Source organism: Carassius gibelio, chromosome B10 (assembly GCF_023724105.1).
Source record: "Carassius gibelio isolate Cgi1373 ecotype wild population from Czech Republic chromosome B10, carGib1.2-hapl.c, whole genome shotgun sequence".
NCBI classification, from domain to species: Eukaryota; Metazoa; Chordata; class Actinopteri; order Cypriniformes; family Cyprinidae; genus Carassius; species Carassius gibelio.
This window is the reverse complement of record NC_068405.1, coordinates 14,271,322-14,284,415: the sequence shown is the minus strand read 5'-3', so window position 1 is coordinate 14,284,415 and position 13,094 is coordinate 14,271,322. Positions and strand designations below refer to the sequence as shown.

Sequence of the window (13,094 nt, the reverse complement as noted above, 5' to 3'; positions counted from 1 at the left end):
GATCTATGACTGACTTTCTGAAGGTGTTTCCATGTAATGGTAATAGCCTCTTGCTTTTTCATCCCGTCATCCATTTGTCTGGCATTGTGTAAACATCACTGGGACTACAACAGTACTCCTTGTGAAAACCTGATTTTAGATTGTTTTGTTGAAAAATGAGTGTCATGCAAAACATTTAAATTGGATTTAAATTTGAAACATTCAATCGAAAGTTGGATTTCAAGTAATGATGGAATGAAATTGAGATGCCTGAGAAGATGCCTTTTCATAGCTAATAATGTGCAATAACTTAAAATACATTTTCACAACATATTACACTATCAACATTTCTTCGTATGTTGGAATTGCATGCTTGCGTGTGCCGCTGCTAATGTCCTGTTCAGTCATTCCTGTCACATTAAGTGTAAAGTGAAACTGAAGCTGAGCTCTGAGAAGGTGCAGCCTCGTGCCAGCACGACATTTCATCTAATAGAATTGAAAGAAGGGCAAGACACCTCTAGAATACCAAACACAAATTTAAGAGAGGTGCAAGGGTGAGGGGCTGATCTCATATCTAAGGATGACCTCTCCAATATTATATCACAATATGCTGACTGGCCTGAGATTTTATTTTATTTGTTTTAAGATACAGAAGAATAGAAACAACATTTTCCCCCACCCCTAGCCCTGAGTTATAGAAATAAACAAATAAAAAAGTCCCCTTAATACAGAATTAGAGTGTGTATATATATGTCAATAATGTTTAGAGTTTAGAAACAACAAAAATCATATAAAATATAATCGCCCATGTACGTTTTACATATTTACATCAGCAAACAAAATGGGCTGAGAAAATCAGATAAATGTAAGGTGTTTTCTTGAACATGTAGTTGTAGCATGTATGAAGGAACTTGGGTCGGGTCGACGGTGAGGAGTCGCTGGTGGAGGGATGCTGAAATACTAGAGAGAATGAAGGTAAGGCTGCTATGATTATTTATAGTGGCTCTCTCTCGTGGTGGTTGAATAGATGATGTGATTACTTATGGTGAATTGGCCACATTGATTATCTGCACCTGCTCCTCCCAAAATTTGTTAATAAAACATCACGTTGAAGGCTACTCTCACAGGAAACACTCCTCAACCTCTGTTAAATGTGTTGCACACATATTTGGGTTAGACTGTTCTGGAACGGTGTTGTGAATACAACTTATCCACTGATTTCTAGTTGTGTCCTATTTTGGAAGACCAAACCAAGTAGCTTCGCTTTCACAACCAAACACACAGCGTCTCCACAACATGGCACCGGTGGTATCAGCAGAATAAAAGCTACGCCTTCTTGCTTTTTGTGAATATTTAGAACGAGCCGTTTTAGTGGGGCGTGGACGAGTCTAAACTTTTATAAAGAATAATTCTTTAGATTCGAGACTTTAATCTCTGCAACTTTACAGATCTTCTTTATGCACCAAGAGCTTGTAACACTCCAAAGAAAAAGGACAAACTGAAATCGCATCATATGACCCCTTCAACTTTTGAGATTTTTGTTTTGAGGGTTTTATTTTCGACTGCTTTTAATTTTTATCTTGTGTTTGACTTTGCTTTTTTGTTTCTGGCTTTACTTGAATTCTTGTTCTGTTTATTTTGTTTCTTGTATTACTCTGCTTTAATTCTGAGACTTTTGTTTTGAGGGTTTTATTTAGGACTTTGTTTTGTTTTAATTTTTGTTTTGTGTTTGGCTTTGCTTTTTTTATTTTTGTTTCTGGCTTTCCTTTGCTTTGATTGTTATTGTGGCTTTACTGTAACTCCAGTTTACTGTTTATGCAGAAAGGCTTTCTGCCAATTACGAGGTCTTGTAAAGTCAAAACATTATGATGCAGTGACAAAAAAGGCATTTCCTGAACCTTGTTGCTACAAAGGTTGCTAATTCTTGTGACTGAAAAAATGAACATCATAAAACCACATTCTTTCAAAGGCCAAACCAATTTGCTGCTGTACACTCACAAAGGTATAGTATTTCCTTTGCTTGAAAAAAATATAGCAAATTAATTACAACTGTGAATTAAAAATCCGGAAAATGAATCTACTGCTTGAATGCACAATCTAAATCTAAATTCATGCCACATATCTCTTCATCTGAAAGATACACTGAGTGAGAAGCAGAACTGACAGGCAGCGATAGCTTATCTGTAATACACATGGACAACGTTCAGACGCTGAGGAGGTGGGGGAAAAATGACTTATTTGACAACAGCAATTCAGAGTGGTGGCCTTTGTGTGAGTGTTCAATCTCTCATGAACCTCACAGAAATGTTCAATTAGGAGTTTCTATAGCTATATGAGAAAAAAAACATGTTTTTGCAGGTACATAAAACGGTTGTACAATCACAAGACCCCAGTATTGTACAGCGGTTTCATAGGCTTAGCTGGCTTATATCTGTACCATCATAAGGCTTAAAGGGGTCAAATCTGCCTTTTTTTATTTTGTACTGTTCTCGGAGTTGTACTTATAATGTTAAAAATGTTTACATCAAAAAAAAAAAAAAAACATCAAAATGTAGAATAGGTTCATTTCTGTCCTGTTTTGACCCCCCTCATCTGACTGCATAGTACATTGACCTCTTATATGTCAACAAATCAACGTAATTTTGACTTCTCAGTTCAGGACCCCTTTAAAGCTCTGACAGGTAATACCGTTTAAACCCCTGAAATAACACAGTCATGTCCACGACACCTATTCAAAATATATAACATAAATATTCAACAGTTCTGTCATTTGCTTGCTTAAGGCGGCTTCTTACAGATGGCACAGGATTGAATTTATGCAAATAGCAACATCACTGCATGTCTTTCTACCTCTTTGAACCATAAAGGAGAATTTTAAAAACCCGTCTTATCCACTGAAAGCTTTGAAACATGGTTTATGTTTATAAACATTAAATTAAGTGAACAAATTAAGACGAAACATCCTGTGTAGCAGAATTTCAAGGTGAACACATTCAACAAAAACAGGCAGTATACAGATCAGTATTCGTTGGTTTCTTTAATGCTTATGACAAGAATACTACAAAGTGTATTTTTAACTTTATAACTTCTAAATCTGACATTTGTCACACTGGCAAGATCTTTCACTTCTGTAAAAGCACAATTTCTTCCATGGCTAATGAACAAACCGCATCATTTCCTGCCAAATGAGGCTGGAGGCAAGCGATGCCTTTTCATATGTGATCCAGAGTAACATGTCTGTGTTTGAATAATGCAGGCCTTGCTGTATTTATAATGCACTTCTACCCTTTTCCCAGTAATGAGTGGCATGGAAAGGGCAAAGCATGCCTGCTCTTTTATTAAAACAAATGAAAGATCCATTATCACACTGAATAGTCAGACCCTTTTTCTCCTCCTCCACTTCTGCCTGGCAGTAATGTAAGTGAAGGAGGGTAAGTGGAAGGTGTAAAAGCAAAGGCAGAGCCTGTCATTCATTAGCCTGATGTACTAATTCAAGTCAAGCCATGATTTGAAGCCTTAAATGAAAAGGCACGCCAACTTGAGCGACCATGAAAGTTACAAAAAGCAACTTTTAAGAAACTAGACGTCAAACTGGAGTTATTTTGTAATTTTTTTTTAACATAGAAAGTATATTACGAAATGCATCTTTTATTGTCTTATTTAGAGCTTCTTTAGTCATACTGTTGTATAGTTTGGTTTAGTTACACAACTGCAGGAGTTTCATCACACTGTCATTATCTGCCTGAAATAAGTTATATACAGCTCAAAATAACCATTAATGAAACAAAATATGAAGAAAAAAAAAAAGTATGATGTTTGCCTTTTCTTCTTGAAACGGAAAATGAGAATCATATAATTTTTTAACAGTATTTAAACATTGAATTGGATTTTACGTAGACATTATGTATTTAAGGCAGGTAAAACTATGCTTTATGAACATACTAAGTGTGTGATCTCAAAAAAAAAAAGAGATGGAATATTTTGTGAAAGATCAAAGATCAATACATGGCGGTTAGAACTTTGGGCCACAAGAAATCAACAACATTCTGCGAGTGAATATCTTTGAAAAGGGGGTTGTGACGGCAGCTCTGTGAGATTTTTTGAGGTCCTCTGACAGATTTGGAGCCGCATCAGTGCCTGCGAGAGCTGACACCTCAAGGCTGGACAATAAATAAGCATGTTCATCGTCTGTGACAGAAAATTACTGGATAGTCACATCCTGGGCTTGCGACCTCCTCCGACCCGATCTCTGGGAATAATTCGTAGCTCCGAGCCATGCTTCAGGAACACATTTCCTGTAATCATAGAGATATAGCATATTACGTACAGCATATGACACATGTTCAGTGTACAGCTTCCCTTCCCTTCTTTTGTACTTTGAACTGCGTCCTCTAGAGGTTGCTATGGGGAATGCTTTCAGCGTGACCGGTGTCTGAAGCATACATCCGAACATGACAATAACTTCGGCCAGCGAAAGCCTATGATGTCACCATGATGCAAACATGAAATATCAGACGTACAGTAATGATATGGGGAAGTCGTGGCCTAATGGTTAGAGAGTCGGTCTCCCAATCGAAAGGTTGTGAGTTCGAGTCCCGGGCCGGCAGGAATTGTGGGTGGGGGGAGTACATGTGCAGTTCTCTCTCCACCTTCACTACCACGACTTAGGTTCCCTTGAGCAAGGCATCGAACCCCCAACTGCTCCCCGGGCGCCGCAGCATAAATGGCTGCCCACTGCTCCGGGTGTGTGCTCACAGTGTGTGTGTTTGTGTTCACTGCTCTGTGTGTGTGCACTTCGGATGGGTTAAATGCAGAGCACCATACTTGGCTGAATTTCACTTTCACTAATTGTTCTTTACAGGTTTTTATACGATTAAGCTGCTTTTCCATTGTTTTTTCTGTGTAAACATGGATTTGTTTTTACTGTTGCGCTTGTGTCTCATACGAGGTCTCATTCATAAAACGGCATTCAAAAAATACTGAGCTCAAGTTAAAAGAAGTTCCCCATCTTCTTGCATGTTTTACTATTCCACTGCTCGCATCGTATTCATGTCAACACAAACCCGCATTCTGTGTGACTGGCGCATAGAGCCAATTTATGGTCCTTCACTCGCGTCACACGTTAGCAGTTAATCTCATGCGTCGACATGTGATTGGATCGTTCTTTTCTCTTTACTGTTATCACCAGCTTATTGTCAAAGTATCTAATTCTAACATTTGGTAATAGTTCTCTATTCAAAATTGCAATTTCTCAATTAAAAAAAAAAAAAAAATCATGGCAAAATGAATTCTAATTAATCAATAAAATCGGTAAAAATCGCCCAGCCCTACTTCAAAGGAATCTCTTTCTTCTGATTCCAAGCCTTTGATCTCTGCCCTAGGCTTGGCTTCCCAGCCCAGCGCGTATCAGGGAAGTTGTTTCGGATATGCAGCTCAGGTCCTTGGCTGGAGGGGATAATGTCAGTGACAGCCATCAAGGCTTCCTTGGGGAAACTCCCATGGCTATGGAAGAGTTTCTGGCATGCGCTCCCCTGAGCATGGCAGCATGAGTATACCATTCCCCATAGCGACCTCTAGACAACACAATTTGAAGTTCCCTCGTAAAGCAACATATCAGATTATGTATGCAACCATGGTTCCCTGAGAATGGAACGAGACACTGCGTCCATTAGTTCCCTTACCATGCTTTGTACGCAAGCTTCAGACGTGTTCTCCCAGAGCCCTTTTATACTGTGATCACGCTGGGAAATGACATCATAGGCTGTTGCTGACCAATGTTATTGTTCCCATAGCAACCTCTAGAAGACACAGTGTCTCATTCCCTTCTCAGGGTACCATGGTTACATACACAACCAGAGACGTTTTTGTTTCAGCAGAATTCATGAAATCATATCAAAACACCTGTATAATGTATATAAGGTACAAAGTGTGACTCACTCAGTCCCTTCTTATATAAGTAACTCACTCATCACATAAAGCAAAATCTATTAAGGTGTCTGCACTATATTTAGTAAGTGATTGTATAACTTCCAGAGCTGAAGGTACATGTTTCTATTATACACACACGCTTCATATTCGGGTCAGGCTAGATAGGTTCCTACTATAATGAATCACAGCTCATTTGACATTAATCTCAACCTATGACATATTTTCATGTAATTAGATGCAACATGGCACTCAGAGAGGAAAACACTGACAGAACACCATTGGGACAGGTTATTAGAGACAGCAAATAATGGATTACAGAGACAGAGACAGATCCAGCGGTAAATGACAAGTAAAGCAGGATGGAAAACATCTGTAAAGAAACATTTAGTCGGGGGAATAAACTCACAACAATGGGGAATTGTATAATTGAAGCACATCATAAATATTCATCAGCTAATATCCGAAATTAACATGCAAAGCCTATTGATGGACTCTCAGCCAATCAATAACTTTTTAAAAACATGGTTCCAAGGGTGGGTTATGAAAAACCTAAATTTATGGGACTTTTAAAGATGTGATTAATGTAGATAAGTCATATAACTTAATTAAATCTTAAAAAGGCATACATACATTTTTCTAGTTTTGTCAATCTCCTAAAATATTATCACATCAAAATTGTGAGTAAAACCATTTTTAAATATCCTTATTCTTAAGAATATTGTAAATGCACTGGATAATGGATTACAGACATAGACCTTTCCAACATTAAGTGACAAGTAGGATGGAAAACTCACAGCAATGGGGGATGGTATAATTGAAGCACATCATCAATATTCATCAGGTAATATGTGAAATTCACAAGCAAAGCCTACTAAAGGAGTCTCAGGAAATCATTCGATCTCTCAAAAGGTCCCCAGGCGGATAGACGTGAACAACATGAGGCAGAAAACAGAAGGGTCCATTCATTTGCATGTCCGTTATTATGAGGGATAGGCAGGAAAATCACAGCCACGCAAGTAAACAGTGAGAGCAAAATGAGGTATCATTTCAAAAGATGCCAATGAGAAAATGCATGGAAAAGGAAGCTTAAAACACATGGAAGGTGGATTGAAGCACCAATAAACAAAACAACAATAACAAAAAAAACTTTCCTGTGTGACATATGGATATATCTAAATAATTTATGGCTGACAAAAGTACATTTATTACAGCCAGATGCTGCTGCAGAGAACAGCCCTGATCGAGTGAAGAAGCGTCACCGACCTGCTGTCTGCGCCGGGTTGATTCCGATGCCATCTACACAAATATTAATCACAAACAACATCAGCATTACAATGTGAGTACATATGCAAAACAATCATTATTAAAGACAATCAATGAATAAGACAGATGGCCAAGAACGCTGAACAATCACAATTCAAGCAATCTCATTTACAATATCTGTCCTGTGTTGATTGGGGAGTTATATCTTCATTCCGTTTATGATTTGTTTGATAATACCTCATGACGCAGCATAGCCCCACAGTCTCCCTCTCTAACTATATATTTGCACAACAGCTCATTTTGAGTGAATTCATTATGTGAAGGATTCAGCAGATGTTTTGTCTGATTCACGAAAAACGACCAGTTTGTAATTTGAGCTATAGTGTTTTTTTTTAGTGCAGGTGACAATGAAGATGCGAAGGTGATGTGAGAATCTGCTAGAGCATTAAATTAATTTAAAATAACAACAAAAAAAGAAAAAAGTTCCCATGGTTTTTGAAATACTTTTTGATTTTTTTGGGGTTTTTGATTATTTTAGTTTAATTCGTCAAAAAAGTGAGAACCTCTGGTTTAACGATTTGACAAAATATGACAATTATGATGATTAGAATAATATCAACAACTTACCGTTTGTAATGATGGCACTGGTGGCTGCTGGCACTTTAAACTTCAAATGCATGAAAAGAAAAAAGAAAAAAAAAAAACGTTTTATGGTTCAATCCATCAACAACTTATGCTGACAGCTAAATATGTCCCGTAAACATCCCCTGTCAGCCAAGGATAAGAAAATATCAACTTGAGTCAGGTGATATAAAGAGTCTGTCCTACAGAACAAAACCCTTCAAACGTGTGAGGAAAGAGCTCTCTGGGCTGAGCTTAGTAGAAACTGTCACTGTCACAAAGAGCCACTGAAAGGAATAAAACAGGCAAATTCATTCTGAAGGGGCTTTAAGAAACTTGCAGGGTGACCTGAAGGCATTTCTACACCCTTGAAAAGCATAAAACTTGATGGGGAGCAAGCAGCCAGGTTAGTGCCAGAATTAGTGATCAGAAAATCAAATGTATAACTGTTTATATTGCACAAGAATGCATATTTAATTAATCCACTACAGATTTTTGTGGGAGTTTATTCAGTTTCTAATTCTCCTTTGCCTACCTTTTGTCAGTAGGAAAAGAGAAAACAAAACAATGAAAGATCACATAACCACAACTTGAAGTGGGAATACACAAATGATTATTGAGAGGGTGAAAAAAGCAGAAAATAAGCCTGATGCATTACATCTTCTTATTATGAGGTTGTCAGATTTGGCATTTCATTATGTCAAAAAAGCAGCAGTCACCCAAGCTAATCTGCAACATCATCCTGCCGTGGGTCTGCGTGCCTTGAATACAGCTGTGAAACAGACCAGACAGCCCACCACAAATCAAGAGGGTTAGGTCAAATTTGATCCTAATTTCATAAGATACATGGCTAATCACGAACATATCGATATCATCCATTATTTGTGGGGTTTTTTTATTATTAATTTATCAGCTTTATATTAGACTTAACTTTTTTCCAGTTTGCCTATACTCTTCAACAATACAAGGTTTCAAAAATCAAGTGGCCAATGCTGATACAGCAAAACAGAATAAAATCAAAAACAAAAATAATATTAATAATAATGTTTGTTTGTTTTTTATGATAATTTAAAATCATTTAAAATAACATGGGTTAATCAACCTTCATATAATTCTGCATTGATCCTGTTCTGATTTTTACAAGAGAGGCTATGGACACAGAGATAAGCCTGAGTGTGTTTCAGATGAGAATAAATCATTAACTACTCAAAAAAGACACTCTATTGTTGCTACAGGATGCAACTGAGCTAAAGTTCACATCATGATCAATGCTATGATGATGATCCATGCCAATTTAATAAATGATTCTTACAGAGAGTCAGTAATGCTCCAACCACTGTAGCAAATTACTGTCATCATATATATATTTTTAAACTATCGTCATTCAGTCAGAAGCACAATGGCAAAAGCATTTCCCTACATTTCAGCAACTCTCTCAAAAATACATTTTCGAATGAGGTTGCAATAAGACTATGAACAATAATTAAAAACAAAAAAAGATCAACACACCTCTTCCGCTGCAAACTTCAAAACTGCTGTGAATGGTGTGCTCTCAGGTACACTTAATCTGAAATACAATTATGCCAATGAATCTTGGTGCAACAGTAAGCACACATACACACACAAATATTGAGAACTACCCCGTGTAGAAAACCTAAGTGAATGTGTGTTGTCCAGAAACAAAGAACAAAAAAATCGTATTGCCTAATTCTGTTTTAAACCAGAGCACATAAGAAATATTATGCGTTTTCAAATTATTCTCTGATCATCTTAACCAGCCACTCAATGAGATCAAACATGTTAGCTAAAACTTGGCATGTTAAAAATCATCCACAATGGCTGGCAGCCATCAGCACTGCAGGTGTTGGAGAGGAGCAGATAAATCAGCCAGTTTGAATGGCCCTTGACAGGCCACTCTCACCCAAACAACATGTGAGTCTGCCCATCCATCAGACACAGTATGACATCCATAGATTACCACTGGCCACAGCACTACTATAGTGATTACAATCAATATAGCAGACACATAAAAGAACACTAACATTTAGAACAATGACATCTAAAACATGTCTTGCTTCTTTCAGACTAGGGGAAGAAAATGAAAAATACAGTTTTAATAGTTTATTTTAACAGTTGATCTATTTGCATCTGTAGATCTCTCTAAAAACTGTTTCCTTAAAATAATGCACAGCGGGTAAAATTAGTATTGAACACATCACCATTTTTCTCAGAAAATATATTTCTAAAGGTGCTGGTGACCTGAAATTTTCACAAGATGTCCCGTAACAATCCAAGTAATCCATACAAACAAAGAAAACAAAACAAATAAGTTTTGGTAATAAAATACCCGCTGTATCTGCATTTTTAATCCAAACATTAAAAAAATAATAATTGTAAAACAAAACAAATGTCTTTATGGACTATAATTAATCAACATGGGAAATATGATATCTAGAAGTTAAAATGCTGCTTAACCTATTTTATCTAGGTATAAAGTACTGTCATGCATTTCTCTGTAGATAGTTGTGCTTAAACGAAATATCAACACAAGAGTGGAAGTTTAATGTCTCAGTCAGGCCATTATTTGATCAATTACTTAAAAAATATATATACAAATACTAAATAATAAATATATAAATAACGATGAGAAAAATATTTAGCTATTCAAACTAAAGAGCTGGGGAACATACTAAAACACGCTTCTGTCATAATGAATATCAGAGCTAATGCATCCGTTGAAACATGAATATTAATGTTTAGCATGTGTCATGTGTTGAATGATGTGTCACTCACACTTTATATGGTAACCGAGGGTCCGACGTCAGCGTGATTTTAAACGTTACTTTCGACCTAAAACAGAAAGAGACACATATTCACGGAGTTTATTTAGATATACTTTACTTTATATCGCTAAATAAAGTGTTGTTTTATGATAAATGGTTTACTTACATTTTTCTGATTTGTATTACAGGACTGCACACTGTTTACACGGAACCGGAAGAAGCAAGGACCCGCTGTAACACGTCATCTGTTCGATGGACCTCTCTTTTCCATCTTTTGTTATTTTCCCCTTTTAATCTTATAATGTTAGACTTAATCGATTTGGTCATATTTATGTATTTTAGAGAATTAAAAAAGTATGATGAGCGAAAAAAAAAAAAAAAAACAGAAAGTGTTGCAGCATGTACATTTCAGTCAGGCAAATTTCAAGCTTACTTGAATTGGGTTACCGTAAAGTGTGCTCTTAATGCATCCAAACTTTTAAGAGCATGTGGATTGAAGGGAAACAGTGATGCATTTTAATATACAGCGGCACAAAAAATATTTTGACAAATAAGTAATACTTAAAATGTGTCAATTCCTATTTCCATTGCTGTAAAAACTATTACAATATGCTATCTGCAGACAAATTATTCAGAACAGTTTATCTATCATATGATTGCCTTCAGGCTAGTCTAAATGTCATAATGGATGGGAAATCAGTTCCTCTTATCTTTTAAAATGTACCAAAAAAAAAAAAAAAAAAAAAATTATATATATATATATATATATATATATATATATATATATATATATATATATATATATATATATATATATATATTTTTATGCTTTGAGTTTTAAGTATGCTTTTGTTAGATTATTTATTTATACTAAATTATTCCCACAATTAGGAAACAAACAAAACAACAACAAAAATCTTCTTCTTCAGTGAATGGTTCAGATTTTGAGTCGGAGACAAACCTTTAGGAAGCCTTTAGAAAATATAGTCAATCACCATTTTTTTGCTCATTTTAAAGGGCGGGATAGGCAGGATATTTTGGCCATGTGGTGTGATTAAACTTGATTTAAAAAAATTTATATAATTGATCAAACATGTCATCTTATCAGTGTTGTTTGATCCTGTAATTTGTGCTTTAGAAAAAAAATATGGAATTTAGAATGCTTTTTAAAAACATATTTAAATGTAATTTAATTAGGTCCATGAACCCTGTTTTAAAATAAATAACATTTGTATTTTGTCTTTCAGAAACATTTAACATCATTTATAAATAACAGAAGCACAAAGCAATAACTGAAACCATTTAAATTCATTTTGTTCACACCAGTAGTCAGTCACAGATTCTTCTTTTTTTCCTACCCTTTCCTGTATATGTTCTGAAAGGTAATTTACAGTCACCCTGGGAGGCTTAGTATTATATTTTACTCTTTTAATTAATTTATTTTTTTGATCTGGAAAAAAAAAACTGCATTATTTCTTTATGCAGAAATTCAGAGGACTCAGTAAGGACATTATTATTATTAATATTATTAATATTATTATTTATGTTTTTATGTATGTGTGTGTCTGTGTGTGTGTGTGTGTGTATGTGTGTGTGTGTGTGTGTTTTATATCTCCAATTCAGACAACTTAACCAATGAGCCACAGGTCCAAAATAAGCTAAAATACCCAGGATCAGTGTAGCAACACAGATGGAAATAGCCCTGAGTGTAATACTCGTATAATTTTTCATATGCAAAAAGCCCACTTGGGCCCAATTAGGAATCGGGGGAGGACTGCTGTTGGAACAATTGATTAATCATATTTTAAATACACATTTGCCATAATCTGTTTGGCCCAGAGGTCTATTTCCTGGCTGGTCTCAGAATGCAGCTTATAGCGCCGGCGGCTGCTGTTTTTAAGGAGGGCTGGAAGCTAACTTCAGTCTCATGAGTCATCCTCATAAAGCCAACCCTGCTTGCTGGCACCATAGGGCACACTGCCAGCATCTTCCCTAAAGGGACATGTGGGTGTTGAAGAAAAACAGGCTTCTCAGCGTGCCTCGAAACCCAAATACACCAGACGCTGACAGTTTTGCAGGAGTCCATTACACTTTTGTCACAGGCTCATTGAAACCACTTAGATAAAGTGGAAAAGTTGTTCCTCTGAATAGAAATCAGATAATAGCTGCTCTGCATCTTTATTGACACTGAATAAAGTTGTTTTGTATCAAATGTGAGCTACTGTACTGAGACCTCTAAGAATCTGCAAATATTTTATCTCCAACTCGTGCCCAGAGGCAGGAGCCATGCCATCTTCAAAACACAAACATTCAATTATGTATACTAAGTCTTGAGAAATTAATATTACGGACATCAAAAGACCTTTCAACAAAAGACTGTTCTTTTCTTTGACAAACATCTCCTGAAAGAATTTCCTGACTTTGTTGTCTAAATTCTAATCATGTCCCCTGCTGAAGCTCGTAGTGAGTCATATGTGGTGACAAACAGCTGTGCGGTTCCCGTGGTGATGAGGATGAGAT

General features: G+C 36.2%; 1 protein-coding gene across 1 annotated transcript; it reads right to left on the bottom strand.

The window, feature by feature from the left end:
- Positions 1 to 2,997: 2,997 nt before the first annotated feature.
- ufm1 (ubiquitin-fold modifier 1) lies at positions 2,998 to 10,840 on the bottom strand. The gene is made up of 6 exons (XM_052568081.1): positions 10,741 to 10,840; positions 10,585 to 10,641; positions 9,301 to 9,358; positions 7,798 to 7,837; positions 7,171 to 7,203; positions 2,998 to 4,274 (listed from the first exon to the last, which is right to left on the bottom strand). Coding segments are annotated over exons 1-6 (273 nt in total). The 5' UTR covers positions 10,743 to 10,840; the 3' UTR covers positions 2,998 to 4,191.
- Positions 10,841 to 13,094: the final 2,254 nt, after the last annotated feature.

What these genes read in the sequence shown, in the direction of transcription:
- ufm1 (XM_052568081.1), bottom strand. An exon ending in CCTCGGTTACCATATAAAGT is followed by an intron (nt 9,359 to 10,584) that starts GTGAGTGACACA and finishes ATTGTATTTCAG; the next exon opens with ATTAAGTGTACCTGAGAGCA. An exon ending in CAGTGCCATCATTACAAACG is followed by an intron (nt 7,204 to 7,797) that starts GTAAGTTGTTGA and finishes ATATTTGTGTAG; the next exon opens with ATGGCATCGGAATCAACCCG.